At 44.2% G+C, this 24,972-nt stretch overlaps 4 protein-coding genes across 8 annotated transcripts in view; 2 read left to right on the forward strand and 2 right to left on the reverse strand.

Moving 5' to 3' along the window:
- The first annotated feature begins 3,937 nt into the window (after positions 1-3,937).
- rab5aa (RAB5A, member RAS oncogene family, a) lies at positions 3,938-9,415 on the forward strand. 3 transcript variants are annotated; one of them, XM_062487209.1, is made up of 6 exons: positions 3,938-4,057; positions 5,565-5,781; positions 6,243-6,394; positions 6,589-6,711; positions 7,039-7,132; positions 7,281-9,415. In XM_062487209.1, the coding sequence occupies exons 2-6, from the start codon at positions 5,616-5,618 to the stop codon at positions 7,394-7,396; spliced, it is 651 nt and encodes a 216-aa protein (XP_062343193.1). In that variant the 5' UTR covers positions 3,938-4,057; positions 5,565-5,615; the 3' UTR covers positions 7,397-9,415. The 3 variants fall into 3 exon arrangements, with proteins under 3 accessions (XP_062343193.1, XP_062343194.1, XP_062343192.1); XM_062487210.1 differs by having other exon boundaries at positions 3,956-4,069; XM_062487208.1 differs by having other exon boundaries at positions 4,001-4,160.
- A 552-nt stretch (positions 9,416-9,967) lies between these two features.
- On the forward strand, positions 9,968-17,047 carry kat2b (K(lysine) acetyltransferase 2B). The gene is made up of 18 exons (XM_062487182.1): positions 9,968-10,296; positions 11,135-11,261; positions 11,432-11,577; positions 11,825-11,911; positions 12,061-12,242; positions 12,349-12,540; positions 12,658-12,761; positions 12,861-12,986; positions 13,092-13,225; positions 13,355-13,563; positions 13,882-14,008; positions 14,135-14,245; positions 14,372-14,515; positions 14,636-14,750; positions 14,889-14,919; positions 15,047-15,110; positions 15,191-15,275; positions 15,702-17,047. Exons 1-18 carry the CDS (start codon positions 10,096-10,098, stop codon positions 15,893-15,895), a joined length of 2,379 nt encoding a protein of 792 aa, XP_062343166.1. The 5' UTR covers positions 9,968-10,095; the 3' UTR covers positions 15,896-17,047.
- Positions 17,048-17,092: 45 nt separating this feature from the next.
- sgo1 (shugoshin 1) lies at positions 17,093-21,213 on the reverse strand. 3 transcript variants are annotated; one of them, XM_062487195.1, is made up of 10 exons: positions 21,069-21,213; positions 20,620-20,812; positions 20,074-20,279; positions 19,840-19,865; positions 19,670-19,731; positions 18,663-19,562; positions 18,379-18,513; positions 18,123-18,269; positions 17,743-17,944; positions 17,093-17,582 (listed from the first exon to the last, which is right to left on the reverse strand). In XM_062487195.1, exons 2-10 carry the CDS (start codon positions 20,762-20,764, stop codon positions 17,444-17,446), a joined length of 1,962 nt encoding a protein of 653 aa, XP_062343179.1. In that variant the 5' UTR covers positions 20,765-20,812; positions 21,069-21,213; the 3' UTR covers positions 17,093-17,443. The 3 variants fall into 3 exon arrangements, with proteins under 3 accessions (XP_062343179.1, XP_062343180.1, XP_062343177.1); XM_062487196.1 differs by having other exon boundaries at positions 17,743-17,878; positions 19,670-19,734; XM_062487193.1 differs by having other exon boundaries at positions 19,670-19,734.
- A 3,500-nt stretch (positions 21,214-24,713) lies between these two features.
- Positions 24,714-24,972, reverse strand: part of LOC134040985 (zinc finger protein 385D-like) — a 9,830-nt gene continuing 9,571 nt past the window's right edge. The window contains exon 8 of the mRNA XM_062487205.1: positions 24,714-24,972. This exon is cut by the window's right edge and continues 255 nt beyond it. The gene's annotated coding sequence lies outside the window, so the exon portion shown is untranslated.

Raw genomic sequence — 24,972 nt, forward strand, 5'->3', positions numbered from 1 at the left:
CATGCAGACCGAAAGGCGCACCTCGAACTGTACAGGCATGACTGAAAAACATTTCAGCAACTTTAAAAGTAAAAAAAAAAGTTAAGCTGAGCTCTGAGCTTATAGGTTCAGAAGGCATAATGCATTTCGATCTCAATTTAAATGTTTGATTTTTTACCACCATATCAACAGCTGTCTTGAGCTTCTGATCTGAGAAACCTGGACCATCATTTTCCCAACCTCATACAGCTGGAATCTTTTGCTTCTCAGAAAACCTTTCTTTGTGCCTTCAAGTTATACCATCCTCGCTAGGCTATTCTAGCAACCCACATACATAACCAGATACAGAAGGAGGAGTTCACAGGTAAGCTTCAGGATTTAAGTGCTCCTCTTATCTATGCTAAAGTGTTTTGTCAACAAATACGAGACATTCTGAAAGCATTTTTCCGACGGCGTTAATTGTAGACAGTACGTTTTTTTGGTCACATTCAAATGCACTTCATCCCCACTAAATGTCAAGCCTGACTCCTGAATCTCAGCTTTGCTGACTAGTTGCACAGCAACCATATTTGGCCTTTGTGTGAACAACCACAGTATATCAACCACAGTGGAGGACCATCATCTATCTAATAGGCTATTGTAGCATCATAAACCAGACTTACAGCCTGGCAGATTCTTACTAGAATCAGTCTAAAGGAAAGATGCAATTGAGGATAGACACCCTGCAGGAAAACGAGAGAGGGAGAGCTGAAGGGAGAGCCACGGAGGAGGGAGAAGGGAGGGAAAGAGGGAGAGTGATAAGAGTCGTGCCTCCTGTGTTATCATGTATGTCTTTGACGTGTCTACCGGCAGGCTGAGACTGTGACGAGGTGGGGACCCTGGCCTGATGGCCTGCCAGTATTCCTCAGCCTCATAGCCAACACACAGAGAAGGAGGAACCGTTGAGGGAGGCTAAGAAGGTGAGAGAGTGAGAGAGTGAGAGAGAGAGAGAGAGAGAGAGAGAGAGAGAGAGAGAGAGAGAGGAGGAAGTGGAACAGACATACTTTAACACAGAGAGGAGTAGGAGGGTTTGACACAAGACGAGGGTGGGGTGGAAAATAATGGGTCGGAAAAGTGTAAAAGATAAAGATGACATTGCTGAATAAGGAGGAGAAAGTACACTGAATTCTTTCAGGGAGTGATGGGGCAGAGTTTATTGGAGAGCTATGCTAGGCACAAGCTAGAGATATGACACAGACCTTTCAGCGTGTGTTACAATATTTACGATCGTATCCACAGTCTAGGTGGTTTAGTGAATGGGGGAAATAGTATGGGGAAAATATCACATATTTGAAGTAATGTTATAGTGTAAGTGACTACAGGTAAGTGACTACAGGTTTACGTAATCCAGTACATTTAGTGACAACCAATGGGGACTCACATGAAGTAAACATTAAGTTGTTGTTACTGGGACTCTTGGTATTATGTAAAAGGACTCTTTCAAACACAACTAACAGCACAATGAAAACAAGGCCATTGGGGGACACTAGATTATCAGACAATGGGCTGTGGTTAAGCCTCATACTGTATAGGTAATCGTATATGCCTAAGACAGTCTGCTGCCTCTGCATGTCGAGAGGTGTCTGTCTTTAATATTACATTACCCTCTAAGCCTCACTGTGGCGGCTTTAATGTTGCCTATATTTCCCCTGGTCAGAACATCCCTGAGCAGTCATGTCTGATGTCAGCATGCTGTTCTGTGGCCTCTTCCAATTGAAAAAAGGCATTAGCATGTCAGACATCACATGAATATTGTATTTCCCACAAGCAGTTGACAAATGTCACTATGTCAGTTTCCAAGGGCAACCTCAACTGGAGTTGCTGCTGGACAGTTGACATCCATAAGCATCACTTTAGAAGTACAATATAGCGGTCTGCAAGGTGTGTGTCTGTGTGTGTGTGTGTGTGTGTGTGAGTGTGTGAACAAAGGTGTCTATGTCATGGTCACGGGTAACAATTGCACTGGTTTGTTTGTTTGAACATGTTACAAATAGGCTAGATTTCATGATATCATGATACACTCATGGGCCATTTAAGGACTTAATGTCCTTTAACGTCTGCTGCACTGACACACCGATCAAATTACAATGTTTATGGATGTCTCTGACCTCCTTTCCTTCCAGTTCTAGCAGGTCTTCCGTGACGTCTTACTACGTAAATAAAACAATACCAGAAAAAAACTAAACACAGGCTGACTGACACAATCATTCTATTGATCTGTGCACTGTTTTTGGGGGGGTCTTTCTTAGAAACAGTCAACATAGCCAATTCTCTTCAAATGAATGTCCAATTCCTAAGAACATTACCAACCTCCCTCCATAATGGGTCACTTCTGCGCAATGTCGTTTGTTGCAATGTTTATTGTAGATAAAGGCAGAATGGTTTTTATTCATTTACCTTTTCTTTGACCATCCATCTGATAACAGAAGACATTAAATGTTTTGTGTTGGCAATATCTGCATATTTGCTACAATAAATAAAAATAAAATAAAAAAGTCAAAGAAGTGAGGCTGTGTGATGATTAACTGTCCTTTAACCTTTACAAATTGTTACTAAAGTTATTAGCTTCAAATAAACAGAATGGATTGCCTTTAAAAAAGGATCAGTAGATTCTAGTTTGTCTTTACACCTCAAGATTTTACACAATAGAGTGGTTACGTAACCCTAGTAGGCGCATTAATCATCATTATGCTGTTTATGGGGCATCCTGCCATTCAGTTGCCTTGGTCCCTGAGGGACCAGACACACTGTCTATAAGTTCCATTGAATATCCAGTATGACCCTTTACAGTGACATACTTGACTGGGCTAAGTGCGCTGTAAGATGAGAAAAGCAGCAATGCCAGAGGACTGGAGTTTAACAGGATCCAGTGCTGCGGGCAAAGAAAGGGTTCTTGAAAATATGTCTGTAATTCATCCATCATAACACTCCAACATTGAGCTGCATTTTGTGCAGTATATAATACATACTCATTGCTGTGTGACTTTATAACCTAATGAAGGTAGAACAGACTATCAAATATATTGATCAAATGATGGATGAACCTAGAAAAAATAACACAATTACAAACAAAATAAATTGGTTTCTAGAACTGTAAAGGTCTCCAAGCAGAGATTAGTGACTTGTCAGTAAACTGTTTGTCAGCAATGTACAAAATCTTATATGGACTGAGGCAACCAGTTTTCAGACAAGTGACTCATTACACCTGCCTCATACATCTTCACAACACTTGAGAATTCAACAGCAATTAGCGCAGGAAAAATGTTTTTAGTAGGAAGGACACCAACATGAAAACAGTACAATACTAATAACATTATGATAAATTAGAGGTCAGAGGATGAGTTGCACTCAGAACAGTAGAATAATACTGTTGTCAGTGGATGTAGGTTATAAAGACTGAGGGCTCCCTCTGCTGGTACAGATCTGAACCACACAAATATTCAACAATCCTTGCATCCCTATTGTATTCCATTGAAGAGTTAAATGTTCAACTCCTTTAACAGATTTAGCATAGCATATAATTGATACATAAGTCGGAGCTAAAACAATGATTGCTATTGCTAAATTCATCTGTACGTGCAGTTATTGTATCAAGTCTAGAGACGAGCACACCTCAGAGTAGCTTAATTAACAAAAACGTAATTCACCATTAATATGGTGTGCATAAGTTCTCTGTTACCTGATCTGATCATTATCCACAGGAAATAAACTGTATGCTGCTCACAATACTGAGTGAACATTCTTCACTATCATACTCATCATCATCATCATCATCATCATCTTCATCATCATTCTTGTCACTGTCTGCCTATCAGCATCAGTATTACATTTAATCATAGATTGTCTAATATGGGGGCTCTGATTTTATCATCACCATCAAAATCATTTGAAGAAAAAAAAATAATAGAAATGCCAATGGAGCAGACGTGCCGGTGACGTGGCATGAGTGGCGGAAGGGGTTGTTTGTGTTTTGGTTCCAAAGGGGAAGTTGCGAGAAGAAAGAAAGGAGGAGACGTGATCTGGGTTGTTGAAATTACTCGTAGGTTGTTCAGTACGTAACCGCAGTGCGCTAGCTAATTGTTTTTTTGTGTGAATACTGTTGTGGCCGTATTAAGTGTTCGAAAACATCTTCTCACTCTCAGGTATAGTAAGAGAAATTACCTGACAAGTTGCGGGTTCGAGCTCATCAGATGGCTAGTTAGCTAGAGCTAGCTCTATGCTAACGACGTTGACATCAGAGAAAAGCAAAAATGTTGCTTGCTAGCTAGCTAGCTACTGTAGGCCTTGGCCCCGTTTTGGTAGAAGCCCATATTGAGAGGGTTTGTTGTTTGGCAGCTCCTGGCTTGTTGATGTTATGAACAATGTTCTTAGTGTGCTGTCTGCTGGCAGGCTGTTTTCGTAAAAATGTTGAGCAATAATTTGCGACGCCTCTCGACTACTTATCAACAGCTACGGCATGCTACGAAGCTAGCTAACTGTAGAACATTGCCAGTGGTACTAACATTGTTTTAGTGCTTGTTTTTATTATTAGCTAGCTATCCAGCAAGCTTGTTAATCTTCGTTTGCCATCCAGCTACTGGTACTGTAGACACTCGATTGTGTTTTAATCTGTATGTAAACAAAAGTAGCTAGGCTAGTTTAGTGCCTTTAGCATTTCCTTTGGCCAGCTAACTATCTAGCTTTCCACAGTAGCTAATGTAATATCGTGTACCAAGGCATTGTTTAGCACCCATACGTGACTCTGCTTTTGCTAGCTAACCGACTGCATACGACACAGATACACACATCCACAGGACTCAACAAGCTTGATGTTTCTAAACATTCAAGCTATTTGATTAGCTTCGGTTTAGCAATCTATTTCAGTGTTGCAGTACATCATTACAGTGATCATGTTATCTATCGTTCTCGACTGGTAACCTATACATAATAGACCTTTAATGCTGTCACTAGCGTCAATATGTTTTGTATGTGAGTGTGACAGAGAGTTATAGGACAGTAGCTGTTGTTTCAGTTGTCTCTGTTGTTATTTGTGATAGCCCAGAATTGTATCTTCCTTGATATTTGAACATCACTGCCACTCTTTCTTTGTACAAAGCTAGCACAGACATATGCCACCTTCTATGCCAATGGACATGTTTGCCATGTAGATTGTCAAATATTTCCCTATCCTCCAGATAAGGTAGACACATGAGTGAATTGACGGTTATGTCAGTTGGGTAGGATTACAGATCAATTTCAGATACTGGCAAGCTGCTGTTGGATTCGCCGGTTTCGACCGGAATCACCCATGTTTATTTTGACCACTTGCAACGTTGTCAGGGAAGTTTGCCATCTCAGATGTGGCAGCTTGCCTTGGCAGTTTATGTCTTTCTCTAACAATGGATATGTCAGAAAGAATCCACTGAGAGTATCGTATGTCTCGTTCACCAGACAGCCTGTTACGAAAAATGTCTGGCCAGACACATTTAGCTTTAATCAAGAATACCACAACTAAGTCTTTTCAGCTCTCATCACTATGTCCATGGTTTCACCTGTCTCCCCTGCAGCTCAAGCCCTGACAGTGTGGTCGGACACGTGGGACGCCGGGGGACTAGGTCATGGCCAATCGGGGAGGAGCTACGAGACCCAACGGGCCCAACGCTGGGAACAAGATCTGCCAGTTTAAGCTGGTGTTGCTGGGGGAGTCAGCGGTGGGAAAGTCCAGTCTGGTTCTGCGCTTCGTCAAGGGACAGTTCCATGAGTTCCAGGAGAGCACAATAGGAGGTGAGCTACACACACACACACACACACACACTTAGTCATTTAGCAGACGCTTTTATCCAAAGCGACTTACAAGAAAGAGCAAAAGGTGCATAGGTAAATGATCATAAACAACGAGATGGCCCCAAAGACAATGTGGGTAGAAACATGAAGCATGCATTGTGAAAATCAAATAAGAGCCAATGGGTAGAACCAGAAGAGCATGTCGTTAAACAAGTTACAATCAAACAACATGATCCTCATACTCAGTACCTCTTCACTCCGATCAATATAACTTGCATGATTAGCCGAGGACTGTCTTCATCTTTGGCGGTTTATAGTTCCTTGCACTGCAGCAGGTGGTTACATGGTACTGTACTGGGACCTACTCTTTAACAGCGCTCAAGCCCATGTCTCTGGGAGTGTGTGGGAGTACTGCTAAGTGGTTAGGCCGTCATCAAGCTCTTTGTCCCTCCTCTCCCCAGCGGCCTTCCTGACCCAGACAGTGTGTCTAGACGACACGACGGTCAAGTTTGAGATCTGGGATACTGCGGGACAGGAGCGCTACCACAGCCTGGCGCCCATGTACTACAGAGGAGCGCAGGCTGCCATCGTGGTCTACGACATCACTAATGAGGTGCGTCTACCAAGCCAGCGGTCGAAACATATTCGTTTGCCTACCTGTTCACCTACCTCATCTATCAGTGAACTGACATCAGAAGTGATGATGATTTTTTCTTTCTCTGTTTTTTTTTATTGAATTATGCATGTGAATATTCTCTCGTGCCCAATTTGAAGTGTTTGTAATGCGAGCCCTTCTCTTCCCTCTAGGAGTCGTTTGCGCGGGCCAAGACCTGGGTGAAGGAGCTGCAGAGACAAGCCAGTCCCAACATCGTCATCGCTCTTTCAGGAAACAAGGCGGATCTGGCCAATAAGAGAGCTGTGGACTTCCAGGTGGGCTAAGATCTGAGTCAGGAATCTCACAAAAACCTTAGTGTGTCTAGTGTGCCTGTCAGGGAGTCAGGTGGCTGAGCGGTTAGGGAAGCGGGCTAGTAATCCGAAGGTTGCTGGTTCGATTCCCGGCCGTGCCAAATGACGTTGTGTCCTTGGGCAAGGCACTTCACCCTACTTGCCTCGGGGGGAATGTCCCTGTATTTACTGTAAGTCGCTCTGGATAAGAGCGTCTGCTAAATGACTAAATGTAAATGTAAATGTAGTGTGTCATAACAGAAAGTTGAAACACCCCTTCTAGCAGTGACACAGTGTACTGTCCTTTCACAGGATGCCCAATCATATGCAGATGACAACAGCCTACTCTTCATGGAGACGTCAGCCAAGACATCGATGAATGTGAACGAGATATTCATGGCCATCGGTAGGTTCCTCAGACTATACGAGTTTCATCCGGGCGAGTTGTAAAAGTTGAAGGTGGATAACAGCGACGCTGTCACGTCTTTGAACCAAAGCAAAAGCTTAAAATGGTTATGTATATTCTTTTTTTGTTGTTGTTTCCCCTTCATCAGCGAAAAGATTGCCCAAGAGTGAGCCACAAGCTCCTGGAGCCAGTAGTGGGCGGAGCCGAGGCGTCGACCTGACGGAAACCGCCCAGCCCACCAAGGCCCCGTGCTGCAGTAACTAACGCGTGGCTCCTCCTCCCCTGTCCTGTTCTCTAACTAATGCGACCGACGGCCCGACTGCCACTGCAGCATCTAATGCGATGTCCAATCCAAAACTCAGATCTGCAGCAAAAAAAATATAAAAAAACGTATCCCCCCTCCCTCTTCCCTCCCTCTTCCCTGTAGTCGTTTAAGCCCACATCAATCTCTCAACATCGCCCCCCCCCCCTTTTGGTTCTACTGTTACTAATGACGACCTCTCCTACCTCTCCCACTCGGGTATTTGCGCCCCCACCCCTCCAATTCCAACACCCCGACACACACCCACACACCCTCAGATGGCAATACGGCCAGAACTGAGGACCAGGGCTCTTCCAAATAATCTTGTGTCTCCTGGGATGGCAAAAGACTTTTTCTGCGTTTCGATTTCTTTCCTTTTTTTTTGTTTGTTTGTTATTATGGTTGCATGTATCACTATAAGGCCTAACATAAAAAAAATCTGTTTAAATGTATTTTCTGCGACACAAGAGTCTAGGGTGAAAAGAGGAGAGTACTGTCTCCAAAAAAAACCCTAATAAATTCAACTGGATGCCAGGAAAGGGAAGAATATGGAGGAAGAGGGGCCCAGGGCCATCGTTTTACTCCAAGCTTGCCAAAGCTGGATCACTTCCTCATCAGAAGGATATATTCAGATGGTTTGTCAATAATCCTTGGGCTTTCTAGTTTCTCTCGTGCTCTATCCTTTCTCAGCTCTTTGTACCTCCGCCCGCCCACACACACACAGATCATATTGGCGCACTAGTATAGAGTGCTTCTCGCTGTAACTGGTGGCATCGTGCAATTGTTTACAGTATTTGGTCTTTGACTTAAAGTGTCTACAATGCAAAGCTTGACGTAAGCCCTTCACCTCCCCCCCCCCCCCCAGTGTGACCCTTTCTTGTCGTGACCTTAAACCTCCATCCTGGGATGGGAGTTGGGTCCCTCTCATAGGTGTCCCTATCGGTTGATAGAAAGTCCTTGTGTTTGCATTGGGTTGATGTTATCTAGACATGACTGGCAGACTAGGCTGCTTCATGAAACACAGCTGATTCTTTCACCAAGGCAGGTGGGGTGAGGGGAGTGAGTGATGAGTGGCTCTTTCAGTTCAGAATACTCTTCCACCCCTTATTTTTTTTAGGAAGTGTTTCTGACACACATTCATAGTGATTTGTTGAAGCGCACACACACACAGGCAGTTATTTTTGTTTTTTAAATCCCTTCCAGCCCTGTAATAGAACACAAGCACAGCAAAAAGCTTTTTCACAACTTCCTGACACATGCACACACTTGTGTTCTTTCCAACCCCCCCAACACCCACATTTCTGCAAGATTAGAAAAACACACACCCCGACCCTGCACCCCCATCCGGTCAATATCTCCTGACAGATCTGTCTGACTCATGCCTTGCACTAATGACGCTCATGAATTTATCTTGTCATAATTACAGCCAGTGTGATATAAATATTATATATATATATATAAATAATATACTGTAAATAGGGTGTTGCAATGTAGCCTACTTTTTTCGATTTACAATGGACAAGACTAATGCTTGCTAAGGAGTTGTCTAGATAATCATTAAAACAACTGTACAGTTACCAGAAAACATCTTTGGTCTGGGTCCGGAATTATGATTATGTTCTTTTTTCACAAAATGGTTAAATTATAATCAGTGGTGGTCTTTATAAATGTATGTAGTGTTATTAACAAAAAAAATGTTTATTTAGTGGTCTGTCTTGTACTTTTTCTCAAGGAAAAAAACTAAAACATTTCAACATTTTGATTTCTATTTTTTAACATTCTCTCATTTTCATGTATTTCTTTTAGTGGTTGTTCGGCTAGAAACACCTGTCCAGTCCTCCTCACAGATTCTCTGGGTGTGTAGACTCTTATCAAAGCTAGCTCGCAAGTAGATTGGAAAACGACTGTCTTAACAAACCTCTATGGCGTCACAGTGGCAATGTAACAACGTTGTAGGAACAATGTAATAACCTTGATGGCAAGACTGGTCGTGTCTGGGTACTAGCTCGTAGATCATCATGAATAAATGAATTAACACATAGGGATTTACATTGTATATGTTGTTGTTTTTTGTTGTTGCTGTGGACATCTAAGTGCGGTTGAAACATTTAAATGGAAGCATTTGACAGTCCTGCTAAGTAATGACCAAATAAATAGATCATTTATATTGTGAATGAGATGAACCTCGTGATAGTCAGTGGGAAGTAAGAGATTGTTCTTTTCAGGGGAAAACCTTGGCATGACTGTCATGGTAAGGTATTGGTTCCCCCAGCCTTAAACAAAAAGGATAGATTAATAAAATAAAAAATATGAGCTGTTCAATGTATCCCTGTGTAAAGTGATAACTTTTGAGCGTACGTTTTTCATTCAATAATTGCTCATTTAACAGGTTGAATATATATAATCAGAAATCCTGGTTTCATTTGACCTTGAAATTATTTCTACAAATGGTTATGGTTATTTTTTGTGACCTCTCCCCTGAATATGAGTGGATTTAGGCCTATCCGTTTTGTGTCCCCTAGTGGAAGGAAACCGGACCTACAATGACAAATTGAAAAGAGGGATGAGCGCCATGTCTGATCCTCCGGTTGTGAATTAGAGAACCGGACACCTAAACGTTCAAATCCTGGGTCGGGGATCCCGTTTGAGCTCGGTATCAAGGATGTCCGAGAGCGCGGGGATTCAACAGGGTTCCCCGGCCATAGGTGCGGCCGGCTCGGCTCCGGCCGGTCCAGGATCCGGAGGAACGGAGAGCTCGGGCACCGCTGTAGGATCTGCACGTATCGCCGTAAAGAAGGCGCAGCTCCGCTCCTCCCCGCGTCCAAAGAAGCTGGAAAAACTCGGAGTGTATTCGTCCTGCAAAGTATGCTCCGACTGCTTAATTTGGGAATTTAGTGCCGATTTTAGAAGATTTTTCCTTTGGAGCTTGTGCATCCGAAGCTTGTAATTGTTTTTATATAAAATGCTAGCGCAGCAAAGGAAGCCATTGCTGCACTAAGATTTTTCATTTGGTGATATGCACTAGTTATACGAAAGCCGTAAAGGTAGGCTGCGAGTAGAGACATAAAGTAACATTTCAGAATGATAGTCAGAGGCATCAGCTGTCATTACAATGCAATAGTTGTGCTTTCTAGACGGACGGCGAGGTAAACGTAAACATTAACTTGGCGCTTTGACAATTTCAGGTTACACAGAGGGAGTAGCTTACGCTAGGTAGTTGCGTGCGCACTGGCTAGAGAGGAGAGTGTGGTGGATAATTAATTCCACGGGAAAAGTGACAGTGTGTTTGCGAACCGTCTCTCACCCTACTGTGGTAAAATATAATGTGGATTTAGTGCTTTGATGTATCATCCGCAACGAGAGACGATGTCTTTGTTTTGACAGGGTGACAGCTGCTGAGGGGGCGGAGTTTGTTGTTTTTCGGCGCATGTTCATGTGCGCAGCTCCAGCTGAAAAATAACATTTGTAGGCCGAGGGTTGGTCCTCAACGAGGTTATCATAGGTTGTCTTGGGTCATTTCGTCTCACCTTACTCCCTCCCCCCCTCCTCCCCATGTCACACTGAGGCCTGGTCAATCACTACTCTTTGTGAAAAAGTTCAAACAAAACAAAGAAAACATGCATTAGATTGAACTGAAAATGTGTATTTCTAATATTCATCAAAGGTGTGTGTCTTTGTGTGTCTGTGCCTAAACCAACTAGGCTGAGGGTGCCTGTAAGTGTAATGGCTGGAAGAACCAGAACCCACCTCCAACACCGCCTCGCACGGACCAAAATCTCAACACTGTCAACCTTCAAGATCCCTGTCGAAGCTGCTCCCACACCTTGGGTATGACAGAGAGGGCACGGCGGTGTGTGTGTGTGTGTGTGTGTGTGTGTAAAGGGGGGCAATGGGGAAGCGGACTGGAATCTCTTGGTACAAAGGGATTAGAAGGAACTGGAAAGTGACTCTCAATCTTGATCTTTGTCTCCATTAAATCCTCTCTCTTTCTCTCTCAGGCGACCATGTGACCCACCTTGAGAATGTGTCAGAGGAGGAGATGAACAGACTTCTCGGCATAGTCCTGGATGTGGAGTACCTCTACACCTGTGTCCACAAGGAGGAAGATGCAGACACCAAACAAGTCTACTTCTCCCTCTTCAAAGTAGGCCTCAACTCACCATTACAAAGCCATTCCTTTAAAACAGGATAGAGCCTCTGTGTATTAGCCGTAAAAAGGAATAACATGCAAATGTCGTTATAACACTACCCTCGACACATCTGTTACATTTTCAAAGATTATATAGTAATTGGTATTGTGACAGCTCTATCTTGATGTCTGATGAGGTGAGTTGAATGAATTTGTGGTTGGAAAGGAGGGATGATGACTCTGATCTGTCTGTGCTCTGTAGCTCCTGAGGAAATGCATCCTCCAGATGGGCAAACCCATGGTGGAAGCACGAGAGAGCCCTCCCTTTGAGAAACCCAGCATCGAACAGGTCAATATAAACATTTCATTATAAATACCGTTAATCTCATAGTAGTATTATGTTTAAATGTAATCTAATCTCTCTCTGTGTCTCTCTCTGTTTCTCTCTGTTTTTACTCTGTCTCCCTCTCTGTCTCTCTCTGTCTCTCTCTAACCCAGGGTGTGAATAACTTTGTCCAGTACAAGTTCAGCCACCTCCCGTCTAAGGAGCGGCAGACCATCGTGGAGCTGGCCAAGATGTTCCTCAACCAGATCAACTACTGGCAGCTGGAGACGCCCTCGCAGAGACGCCAAAGAGCGCCCGCCGACGACATGGCCGGCTACAAAGGCAACTACACCAGGTTAGCCTGCGAGCGAGAGCGGGTGATGACAGGAAATGACACGGGGGAGTGTCTCAGACCCCGGCGCGTTTTTCATCGGGCTCGGTCACGGTGTGTTTTCTTGCAGGTGGCTGTGCTACTGCAACGTTCCTCAGTTCTGTGACAGTCTGCCACGGTACGAGACCACGCAGATCTTCGGCAGGACGCTGCTGCGCTCCGTGTTCACTGTGATGAGGAAGCAGCTGCTGGAACAAGCCCGGCAGGAGAAGGACAAGCTGCCCCCTGAGAAGCGCACGCTCATCCTCACGCACTTCCCAAAGTGAGTGTGTCTCTCTCGCTCTCTCTCAAACACTCAGACGTACAAGCACTCCGTGTTGTGATGCGATGGCTGTGCCCCCACCCCACCCCACCGCTCCCCCCCTCCTCCCCCTATCAGATTTCTGTCGATGCTGGAAGAAGAGGTGTATAGCCACAGCTCTCCTATCTGGAGCGAGGACTTCTTGGCTGGTTCTTCAGGAGGACAGATCCCCGTCCACACTGGTTGGTATACACACGTACGCACACAAACATTCATGCAAGTGCAGGATTCAAGTCTGGTGCTTCATGCCTGTGGTGTGATTCCATCCCGTTTCCTGACAGTGATCAGCGCGCCCCCGGTGGCCAGGCCCCTGTACTACAGCCCCAGCCCAGTGTCAGTGGACCCGTCTAGTTGTGGCAGTGTCAGTCCTGCTAGGAAGACTGCCTCTGTCCTGGATCCTAGTCCAGGTAATAGACTTATCCTTAGTCTTTATGAATCCTAAACAATATTTACTCTTCCCACATAAATGTAATGGGTATAATAAAACCGTAAGTGTGTGTGTGTGTGTGTAGGGGGTGAGAAGCGGAAACCGTCGGAGCCCCTCCCCCACGATGACAGCAAGAGGCCCAGGATCGTGGGTGACATCCCCATGGAACTCATCAACGAAGTCATGGCAACCATCACCGACCCTGGTGCCGTACCAGAGGTAGACAATCGCAAGCAGCAGCACCACAAATAACCCCCTTTTTCTACTACACCCACATTTCTAACCAGCATAACAAAGTGATGATGATGATGATGGTGATGGCTGAGGCGTGTGCTGTGGTGGCTCCAGACCAGCCTGCTGTCGGCCCACTCAGCGAGGGACGAGGCAGCCCGCCTGGAGGAGCGGCGGGGCGTGATCGAGTTCCACGTGATCGGCAACTCGCTCAACCAGAAGCCCAACAAGAGGATCCTGATGTGGCTGGTGGGCCTCCAGAATGTCTTCTCCCACCAGCTCCCCCGCATGCCCAAGGAGTATATCACACGCCTGGTCTTCGACCCGTATGTACCTAGAACAAACAAACCTAACAGTTACATTAGTGTCTTGTTAGTGACGCATTAGTTGTGAAGCAGTAACTTCTGAAAAAAACCCTTACCACAGATAAAATTGTATCATGATATAAGTAATTAAACTGGGCCTCGTTGCTTCTCACTGTTTAGTGCTTATTGCTAAAAAGTGCCTTGTAACATTAATGGGCGCATGTATTAACCGTTTAGCTGCATTTGTAAAATGACTCAACCTACATTAAGAGGTTCTGCTCAGAGCTAAATTTTGTTTCTGTAAATGTCGTCGTTCCTCTCAACTTCCTTTCGTAACAGGAAGCACAAAACGTTATCGCTGATCAAAGATGGCCGTGTCATCGGAGGGATCTGCTTCCGCATGTTTCCATCGCAGGGTTTTACAGAGATTGTCTTCTGTGCTGTCACCTCCAATGAACAGGTCAAGGTACGTTGACCTGCTTCTCACCATTGGTCAGTCTGTCGTGACTGAGCTCTTATTGGCTAGATTTTAAAATGTTCTCATCGTCATTGGTCAGTTTTCCAATTTGAACACAGTGGCTTGTGGTTACAGGGGTACGGCACTCACCTAATGAACCACCTGAAGGAATACCACATCAAGCATGACATCCTCAATTTCTTGACTTATGCAGACGAGTACGCCATTGGCTACTTCAAGAAGCAGGTCAGTATATCATTGGGTACAAAAAACTCAACATTCTATTACAGTATGTCTTACGGGGGATGATAGCCTACATTATTTTATTCATGTTAGTCACAAGTATCTCCCTTTATTTGTCTCTATCTGCAGGGGTTCTCGAAAGATATCAAGGTCCCAAAGGCCAAGTATGTGGGCTACATTAAGGACTATGAGGGCGCCACTCTGATGGGCTGTGAGCTGAACCCAAGCATCCCCTACACAGAGTTCTCTGTCATCATCAAGAAACAGAAAGAGGTTTGTGTGTGTGTGTGTCGTCGTGTGTATGGACGAGAGAGAGAATGTGAACGTTTGTGAAATGAAATGTGCTCGCTCTGTCTCTCTCTCTCTATTTCTCTCTCTTTCTCTCTCTTTCAGATCATTAAGAAGCTGATAGAGAGGAAACAGGCTCAGATCAGAAAGGTCTACCCTGGACTTTCCTGTTTTAAGGAAGGAGTTAGGCAGATTCCTATCGAGAGCATTCCTGGGATACGTACGTCTTTTAATTCATATTAAAAATTCATTCGTAGTCTTCATTGTTTAAGGGCAAACATACAGAGAATGTGTAATGCATTATTGGATTAAAAGGAAACAACTTATCTGGGTAAACACAACTCATTTCTATATGCAGGTGAAACTGGCTGGAAACCTGTAGGCAAAGGGTTAGTGTCACCTCATGCATTTTTTTTATTGCATATAAATTGTTGTAAAATGAGGAATGCTTAGTCTTAGATAACTGAGGATAGGAAATAAGGCAAGTTAAACTTCTTATTTCCTGTTTGATCCCAGGAAGGAGCTTAAAGACCCAGACCAACTGTATAGCACCCTAAAGACCATCCTGCAACACGTGAAGGTAATACACAAACACGCACATACACCCCCTCACACACACACACACACACAACATGCTAGTCTCTAATTTCTCTGTTTCAGAGTCACCCGAACGCCTGGCCGTTTATGGAGCCTGTAAAAAAAACAGAAGCCCCTGGTTATTACCAAGTGATCCGCTTCCCTATGGGTATGTATAGAGCACAGGGATTTGTTTCCCAGGGGACAGAATAAAACAGCGCACCTCTGATATAACAAATAATGTAATAATAAGTATCACTAGAACAATGTGTGAGTGGGGTTGCCGTTCAAGGTGGTCCAAAGCTTAGGTATAGCTTCGAAACTTTCAGCTTTTATATACCGTCACACAGCTATTGGGTAAATGCGTTTGAAGCAGGGGCGTAGCCAGAATAATCTTTTTGGGTAGGCCTAGAAAAATATGGATAGGCATCTTTTCAGTTTTTTTACTTATTTACTTTGCGATGTGCACCCGGTGCATAATTCTTCTGAGATATTTTCGTTTTTGGAACAAATTGGGTAGGCCTGTGCCTACCCGTGGCTACGCCTCTGGTTTGAAGAGAGGTCCAGTGAAGGTCGTGTTTACGGTTTCCTTCAGATCTGAAGACCATGACGGAGCGACTGAAGAGCAGGTACTACACCACGCGCAAGCTTTTCATGGCCGACATGCAGCGCATCTTTACCAACTGTCGCGAGTATAACCCGCCCGAGAGTGAGTACTACAAGTGTGCCAACCTACTGGAGAAGTTCTTCTACACCAAGATCAAGGAGGCAGGCCTCATAGAGAAATAGGACTGGTTTAGCCAGGAGCTGGGGCACGGTGAGAGGATGCACAAGGTGTAAGAGCATAGTGCTTTTCGTTCTTTTTCCAGCGTGTTTTTGGTGATCGATCGAAGAAAGGATTCCTTGTGAGAGTGGACCCTTTTCTTGTCAGTAGAATAGATATATATAGGAAGGAGAGTTTGGGATTTACCGGCCTGTTTTTCTGCTACTTCTCTGTTCCTCTGCTGTCAATCTGTCTGCCCTTAAGTTTTGGTTCTGCCTCTGCCTCTCTTGCTCCCTCTGCCTCAATGTTGACTGAGGTCATCAATGCCATACACTCATGTACCCTACCTGAGCAGTTTTAAAAGTCTTGCCTGTGAAGAACTGGACCGAGAGATGGGGAGAATGGGATTCTTTCTGACTGGTGTTGCAGTAATTCTTAAATTTGACTGTTTATGTTTGTGTCTTACTCGACACGTCAGCTAGTACACGCATGATACCATGTGTGACACATGTCCCTGTCGACAAGATCAAGTTTGTTTAACTAGAGTTCATCCTGCCAAAACAAGGAAAAACATGTAATTTTAAACCTGTACAAATTTTAACTCTTTTTAAAGCTCCTTAATTACTTAATGTATATTTTCAATTTATATATTTTTTGTTTCTGAATTCAGAGAATGGGAAGCTGATTTTCTCAAAGCTACCCAGCTTAATGTCTTGTCTAAAGCCCCATAGGGGGTGAGTTGACCATCAAAATGCACTTATTTATTTTTCAAGCAAGTATTCAACATCAATTATGAGCAAATGAAGGCATCTTGTAACTTATGAAGGTGCTGGTTTAGAGAAATATACGCTATCAACTAATGGCTAATTTAAGTCTGTAGAGTTTATTCTTATTTATGTGCTGTAATTTAAAGGAATAATGCTCAAGAAAGTCTTAATTTATTCTTATTTTGTCCAACCGATGGAGATTGATACATTTGTACTTTGGAGATAAAGATTGTGCAATACTATGTAGTTTTGCTGTTTTGTAAAAATATGTTTGTACTTTTAAAACTTTAGGAAAAGATCTGGATTTTGTAATATGTCTAAAAGAGTTATTTCATGACCTTTGTACTATTGGTATTAATTACACATTAATAACCTATTTTATAGACTGAATAAAATAGAGGGGAATCGTGACTCTATTTTTCAAATCGTCACATGATTTACACAATCCTCTATGGATCACAACCAAACGTGTATTTATTATCATAACACAATGCAGAATATACAAGAGAGGACAGCCCGTTGAACACACAAAGGCCATACATATTTACAGTAGTCATCAAAAAGCACTCCACAGTTCAGCGGTTTACCACATGAATACTACTTACTGGTATCAGTCAAAGTCATCGGAGAGGGAGTGAGAGGGTTGATATCACTTAACTCAAGTCATAAATGTTCACATTTTCAAAGACAAGGGACATAAAAGAAACATACAGCTGCCATCCATCACTTCACATTAATTAATTTAAAAGATTATAAAAACATTTAAATATGTAAGATCGACAAAGTAGTTCTTTATGAATGAAGCCATTAAAGACAACCCACGAACGATTCATTGTATTTTTCGGTCGGCTGCTGGCTGCTTTTCATCGAATTCCTGGGTTTCTGCTTGAAGATGGGAGACCGCAAAAACTTGGTGTCTGTGAACTTGTCTCCTCGTCTGAGTTTCCTAGGGTAGAGGGGAGCAAAAAGACAATTAAAGAGACGGAGAGAGAATGTTAAAATATCTAATCTCTGGACCTGTAAAGAAACAGCCAATGAACTAGGCATATATGAAAGGCATACATTTCAATGGCGTAATGTATTACTGTATATATTGAGTTACTGACGCAGTCAACGATGGCTCCTTGTAGTCGACCGTCATGGTGCAGCGGCGCTTGCGAGCGGGGACTGGGGTGGAGCACCGGTCAGAGGGGCGGGAGCTGGTGGAGGGGCGGGAGCTGGTGGAGGGGAACTTGCGATATGCTGCGGGGGACACATTGGTGATATCACACAGACTGAAGCCCCGCCCTGCCCTGACACCAAGCCCACCTGGGGAAACACAAGTGGTGAAGGAACAGGAGTGTGTTTAGAGATGAAGAGTGAGAAGAGTGGGGGAGAAGTGAACTGGACGAGTGACACGGTGAGCGCATTTGACCAGAGAGTTGAGAGGCTGGAGAAACGAGAGATGTTCCATAAACCAGATTCCCCACATCAGACTGGGCCTCACCTCGCCTGCATGGCTTGACTGTGGGCAGGGCGTGGGGCGGAGAAGGAGGATCGCCGAAAGTGGACAGGACGTCGTCGATCCTCATCATCTCTGCTTCCACACCGGGGGTGACAGGAAGTAGAGCCTTCTCTTCCTTTCTCTGGGGTTCTGGAACACATCAGACCCATCACCATCCTTCTCCCCCTAACTTCACTCAGACAGAAGTCATCATCCCTTCCTGATCAACTCTACTACTAGCTTGCTTCAGTCCACTCACCTGGTTGGCTCTCTGCTGCCTCCTCTGCCACTGGACCAGGACTGTCAACAAAGACACACCCAGGGGATTGTGGGAGATGCAGTTCTTCCACAGACACCATAGGTCTGGGACTGGATTCTTCTCCTCTAGTGGCGACTATACACACAGGAGATGAATAGAGTTATATTTTAACGTGACAAAACTACAACACAGTCAAATTTGACTCGACCAATGACCACACTTAGATGGGAATGTCGATGCACATGCAGGATCTTGTAGAAGATCAATCCAAAGCAGCTGCTCACCACGTTGTACGTTGTCAGCTTTAGGGAAGAGGTTCTCCTTCTCTCGGCTGGCTTTTGGGGGGCGCCCTCGGCGAAGAGGCGCGGCCACCGGCTCCTCCCACGTGTTCAGTCTCCTGACACCCCTCTGAGGAACATAAGGGCTATCCTCTGACTCTGACGAAGAGGAACTGGACTCTGGAGGAGAACAAGGCGGAGCCAGTGCCTGCCCCCGCCCCTTTTCTATGATGTCTTCCTGGATGGGCGTGGCTGGTTGGCCATCCTCAGCTTTGCCCCTGAAGGGCGTGAGGTGCACCGCCTCCTCACAGTCAAAGTCGAACGTGTCATTAAAACCAAGAGATGTGTTCAGTTTGTCCCCCTGTTGTGCAGGCGCCGCCGTAGCTCCGGCTTTGGAGCGCGTGGCCGACCTGTCGCGGCTTTTGGAGCGCGCTCTGGGTTTAGAGTTCTCCCAGGGCTTCTTGAGAGGAGCGCGGTCGGCCTTTCGCCCCCTCTCTGGCTTCCGTGCTGCAGGTTCAGGTTTAGGACGGGGAGGCTGCGCCTGTCTCCTCCGAGGCGGCTGTTGACTGATTGGTTTAGGAGGTGGTGGTTCTGGGGTGGAGTGTTCAAACTCCTCTGAGCCAATCGGTTCAGCCGTCTCCATTTCCACTTCCTGTGTGTGGTTCTTGGTCCTCCCCTCTCTTTGGATTGGGCTCTCTGCTGGGGCTCCTGCCAGGTCCTGCACCGGGCCCTCCAGAGAACCCTCCAGAGCCGTGCCGGGGTTCACCTCGCCGATGGAGCGGCGCTCCCGCACGCGCTCAGACCGTCTCCTGCTCTCTCCCCGTCTCCGCCTGACGCCAACGGTGCGGGGCAAAGCCAGCTGTACGACCACGTCATCCTGTCCCGCCCCTTCAGTAGCCCGAGGTTCTGAGAAAACTAAATACAAATTAATTGTCAAAATTAATTTGACAATATATTTCTCTGTATGGAGTAAAGCAAAGAGTCTGGACTAGATAGAAGGCAGATAGTTCTACCTGAGCTGAGGACTTGATCCACATAGAGCAGAGGCTTATCCAGGCTGGTGGGGCTCAACACTCTTCTGGTCGAGGATGAAAACATTGAGATTGTAAACATCAGAGGACAAGACAGACCCAGAGGATTGGTCAAAATCCTGTGATGATTCATGCCGGGTGAGCTTACTTACCCTGGCTTTGGAGGCTCATCCAGTACCTGCGTGCGTCCACACGAATTCAGAAAGCGAGGAAAAAGACAAGAAGGGACAGTGAATTAGCTTTGTAATCTGTACTCTTCAGACACACACCACTAACACAACATTAAAAGAGAGCAAGCCATTACTTCCCCCCAAGAGGCAGCACACATATTCTACTTATTTCACACACACAAAAAATAAAAATAAACAAACATTAGCTGTCTATACCTGCTTGGCATTGGTCTGAGCTTCCTGTTCCTTCAGCCTCCTCTTGAGCAACAACAGGTGAAGGAACAGGGCCTGCTGCTCCCTCTTCAGCTGCAGAACGACACCTTGAGCCTGGCGTACCTTCTCCTTCTCCGCCTGCAGGGCCAAAGCCAGAGCCTTGTTGTTGAGCTGCACGCCTTTCAGGATGACCTGCCTCACATTGCCCGCTGGAGGAAGAGGAGTAAAGGGGACCGGGAAATGTAGTTGGATCATCACTATAGTAAGTAAGTAAGTAAGTAAGTCTTTATTTATATAGCACATTTCATACAAGAATTGTAGCTCAAGGTGCTTTACATAAAATCAATAAAAACAATAATACAAGTGATAAACAATTCAAACAAAAATAAAAATCCCAATAAGATCTCTGTTCAAGAGAGAAAACAACTTTAAAAAGTAGGAAAACCCAATAGGCCTAACATTTATGGACGTTTGTTATTGACGTTAGCTAGCTGTTCGAACCTGTAAGCAGTTTAAAGAAGTGTCATAGTATTAACTTGTGGATCTCACCGCTGGTTTTGTTGATAATTTTGGAGCGTCCTCTGTTTGTTGCAGAAGCACTGGCCAGCCGTTTGTTTCTCTTCTCCTTCATCTTCTCCTTAATATCTTCCAAACTCTGCTGGAAAGACTTCTTTTGCCCCCGCTCCCTAGCCATGTTTTGAGATGTATGTAGGTAGCTAGCTACCTCTGTAACAAAACGTAGCTAAAGCGATAGACGAGAGAAAATGCATGTTAGTATATTGCCACTTGTCCATCAAACTTAGCTCTAAAATGTATTTGGATTCTGGATAACGTTTTGCTAGCACTAGCTAGGCTAGCTACTAGAAGCTTGTTCGCAAAATGATGTAGATATGCAGGGAGTAGTCGGAGTATACACTGTGCCACAAACTTGTTTTCACGTCTTTCAGACGAAGACTAGTCACAATAACACTACTAATCAATAGTTAATGGCTACTGACCTTATTGTTTTGAGAAGTAGCAGTGTTTATTCAATACAATTTTACGTATTGATAACATGGGTTGAGAACAAACTAGCCGCGACGTCTTCCACTCCGTTGACATTCGAAATGTGCACAGTGAATCCTGATTGGAGGTGATTCTAATGCCCAACGTCACTTCCACCCAATGGAGGAAGTTGCAAGGCCACCACTAAGTGGCGCCAAAGAGTACAGAAGAACTCTTCTGGTGGCGCTACGAAGCTTGTCATTAAAAAATTTGAATAATTCCGGCACAATGGCGTATATATATTATGTATGACAGTAAACAATAAAATAAAGTAATGAGAAAGACTATTATTTTAATTTGTGATGAATACATACCTAGGGCCGTGAAAGTTTCATCAGACTAGTTGCGAGTCCTGATTTTAACCAGCATCTTGACAAAAAACATAAGCCTATATTACTGTCTTAATGTCTGTCTGCTGTTTTGGATTCTGCAGAGGAGTGGGATTAAAAATCATTTAAGGTGACATTTAAGGTCTATAAATCTAAAAATGTTTGTAAATCTCTTCAAATGCCCAGCATACCTTCCTCCTTAATCTGCTTTCTCCTTGTCTGTCTACCCCCTAACTCACGCTCACACAAACACGCACACACACACACACACACACACACACACACATCATAATACGTCTGCTGCTTCCATGCCATAAATAGCTGTCCCTCTCTAGTGCAGGTTCTGCTCCACAGCCCCTCCATAAATAATACATTAGAGTGAATACCAAATCATGATCTCATTTACTTTCCTCTAGAAGAAGTCTTAAAGAAAAAAAATTGTAACTTCAAATAGTCAAGCGTACGTGCCTATTCTGACATGGCATATGTAGGGGCACACCCTAGATTCGTCAAGACCCTTCATCTGAAGGTTCTACCAGGCAGTTCGTTGAATTCACAGTTTGGTTGGTCACCCACTGAGAACATATGACCTCTCAGCACACACTCTGCTGTTAGCCAGCAAGACATGCATGTTCAAGCCAAATACATATAGAGTCATTTCTAGGGTCATTGTAATATGGTGGCAGATGTATAATGGAGCATCTGTTGTCTCTGACAAATTTGAACATATTCCCGTAAATCGTGTAACTTTCTATGATACTAGTGTTCAATTACAACTTTTTGTTTATGTGCTGTTAGGATCATTCTTGATCATCAATTCAACAAGCAACCAAGATGTTAGAGAGAATACATCAGGGATGTTTATCTCCCTTTATTACTGTAAAGGTCGTCTAAATGTTATCACTGTCACTTCAGTCACAGCTTGGGTTCATTTTGACTGGCAGTTTGTTTGTGTGTATGTGTGTGGTTGTGTGTGTGTGTGTGTGTGTGTGTGCATGTGCGTGTGACAGACTGAGTGATCTGACATATAATTTCAGTCAATGGGTGAAATGCCACTGCTTTTTGGGAATCAATTATAATTGGTGTATGTGTGTAAATAAAACAGATGTCAAGGAAGATTGGTTGTTGAATGGGATGAAGGGAAGGAGGTAGTCTGAAGGATCTTTTCTGATAGATCAGCCCTATTGGATGGATCGTCGAGGGAGAAATATTCAAGGGGAGATCGAAGTCTTGGTGTGGCATCAACCAAGTGGACTGTTACAGAGGCAGAAAAGGACAATGGTGCAGAGGCCTCCAAGTGAAACAGTCAGAGTCAGAGTCAGAGTCAAAGATGGAGATCTTCCAATCGTAGTTCAGTAGGCGACACCTCAAACAAGGCCCTATGCGATCAGACCACAAGATCAGGCTGTCTCAGCCAATCAGAGCCCTGTGTTACTCAAGCCACTGGAAAGGTCAGTGCGTAGCTCTGCCACCTTCCCAGATGAAACACATTAGCTCTAATCTTTGCGCAGCCTCCCCAGGCCAAAGATTTATGCAAACACAGCTTTTAATGTGGAAAATGTGGGAAGCCAAGCAAGCATTTATGATAATGAAATCATAACACAGGAGAGCATAATCAGTTCCCAAGGCAAACACTAAAAAGAAACAACCATGAAAATCAAGGATTAAGGGTTTATAGTACTACAGGTTTTTAGGTCCCAGTAAAACAGATGCCTCTTGCTGATTTCACAGTTACACTGTCTCACTGACTCCCTCATACACAAAAACCTACTGTGGCTCAGGCAAAATGGAATTCCTGTTCCATTTGAATTATGTATCATCACTCTGTTGTGATGTCACAAAACCTGTGATGTTACGATGACATCCTAAAAGTAACATCCCTAGCATGGCATATTACCAAAGCATCAACATCCAGTCCAAGATTATTTTTATATCATACAGGACTAACATAACTCATTCTAAAGGTTACTGTACAGACAAAATCATTCAGATTCTTGCTCGGGACGTCGCCCACATTGTGTGATAATTATTGTTATTTTTATGTAATGACAATATACCAAAACCATAAGGTGAAGATGTGGGGAAAGACAGAGAGAAAGACAGAAAGAAAAGAAAGAAAGAAAAGAAAGTGAGGGGAGGGCCGGCTCGGCCAGAGGGCTGGTGGGGGTTTGGGCCTCTGACAGCTCCTGGGATATTAAATATTACACTGAGGATCCCCCACACAGATGTTCACAATCAGTGCTCCAGAGAATTAATGTGAGCAAGATGGCGGGACTGCCAAGAAAGATGAGGAAAGACTGAGATGCTGCTGTGATCGAGTGAGAGCTAATTTTCTAGCCTCGCCAACAGATATTAGTCTTGGAGAGGATAACTTTGCTGGCTCGGGGAGCAGGTTTTAACGTAGCCAGAGTCGTCTGGTTGACCTCAAAAATACAGATTCCTCTGCGTCTTTCAAGATAAGAAGAGTCAATCGAAGAGCAGGAAGATCAAAGGTCAAGGGAAGGAGGGAGAGACTGAGAAATGCGAGTAGTGTCTACAACTGTCCTTTTTACACAGTGTATTTCATGTTCATATGGGAAGAAGTTTTCACAAACTTTGGTGTAATACTAAATAATACTCAACTTCTTAGGCTGGTCATTGCAGCTGTCTTGGACAGGACTTGCGTCGTTGTTCACAACACCATGATTTGGGCAAGTAACTGAAAACCAATTTCCTTCTTTACAGCAGATTTACACGTGAGTCAGAACAGATTAAAATGTTGTCTACGTTTGCAGAGCCTTACATATAGCCCGAGGTTTGAACCTCATCTCTCAGGAAATACATTCCTGCCTTGATTTATCTGTAGAAGCAAAGACTGTGGGGGGGGGGGGGGGGGGGTGGTGGGGGGAGGCACAACCTGTTCTTTAAGTAATAAATGATTGAAGAACGATCTAGTTTTAAGCCGCATGAAGGATCTATGTCTCTTATTCTTTTTCAGAAAATACTTGAATGAGAACCAAAAAGAGATTATGCTAAGCTCCAGTTCAGTAGCAGTGTGCTTTAGATGTCCTGAGGTCAGTCTCTCAACTCAGAGAGTTATGTGTTGGGAGTACGTGCTCCAATCTCTGTCTCTATCTCAGCGTCTGGGTTCCATGTCTGCCTTTGGCTGACTGTGTGTGTGTGTACATGTGTGTATGTGTGGACATGCGTCTGCCTTAGTCTCTGCTGAGTTTTAAATCTGAATGAAATGTATCAATCTGTTTGCCAAAATCCTCCTCATTGATTGAATCCTCAACATCCACATATATTTTATTGAAAATCCACAGGTGTTCAAATGTAAACATAAACACGCACACACACACATTCACACGCACGCTCGAACATGAGCACATAGAAAAAAGAGGCAGCGCATGGAATCTAACAAGTAGGAACCTCCAAAAGATCCAAAGATAAAAGTGTGTTTCTCATGTTTGTCTGTTCTGTATTTATATCAGTAGTCCACTGTGGTCCACTGTGGTCCAGCTGTGGTCCAGCTGTGGTTCAAGTGTGG

Source organism: Osmerus eperlanus, chromosome 20 (genome assembly GCF_963692335.1).
Source record: "Osmerus eperlanus chromosome 20, fOsmEpe2.1, whole genome shotgun sequence".
NCBI lineage: Eukaryota > Metazoa > Chordata > Actinopteri > Osmeriformes > Osmeridae > Osmerus > Osmerus eperlanus.

Excerpts from the sequence above, each read along its gene's own strand:
- rab5aa (XM_062487209.1), top strand. The coding sequence starts at position 5,616 with ATGGCCAATCGGGGAGGAGCTACGAGACCCAACGGGCCCAACGCTGGG. Across the intron at positions 5,782-6,242 it reads CCAGGAGAGCACAATAGGAG|CGGCCTTCCTGACCCAGACA; the intron begins GTGAGCTACACA and ends TCCTCTCCCCAG. Across the intron at positions 6,712-7,038 it reads AGAGAGCTGTGGACTTCCAG|GATGCCCAATCATATGCAGA; the intron begins GTGGGCTAAGAT and ends GTCCTTTCACAG.
- kat2b (XM_062487182.1), top strand. The coding sequence starts at position 10,096 with ATGTCCGAGAGCGCGGGGATTCAACAGGGTTCCCCGGCCATAGGTGCG. Across the intron at positions 12,541-12,657 it reads ATCCTCACGCACTTCCCAAA|ATTTCTGTCGATGCTGGAAG; the intron begins GTGAGTGTGTCT and ends TCCCCCTATCAG. Across the intron at positions 14,246-14,371 it reads TTGGCTACTTCAAGAAGCAG|GGGTTCTCGAAAGATATCAA; the intron begins GTCAGTATATCA and ends CTCTATCTGCAG.
- sgo1 (XM_062487193.1), bottom strand. The coding sequence starts at position 20,764 with ATGGCTAGGGAGCGGGGGCAAAAGAAGTCTTTCCAGCAGAGTTTGGAA. Across the intron at positions 19,563-19,669 it reads GGATCAAGTCCTCAGCTCAG|AACCTCGGGCTACTGAAGGG; the intron begins GTAGAACTATCT and ends TAGTTTTCTCAG. Across the intron at positions 17,945-18,122 it reads AGTCAAGCCATGCAGGCGAG|GTGGGCTTGGTGTCAGGGCA; the intron begins GTGAGGCCCAGT and ends GTGTTTCCCCAG.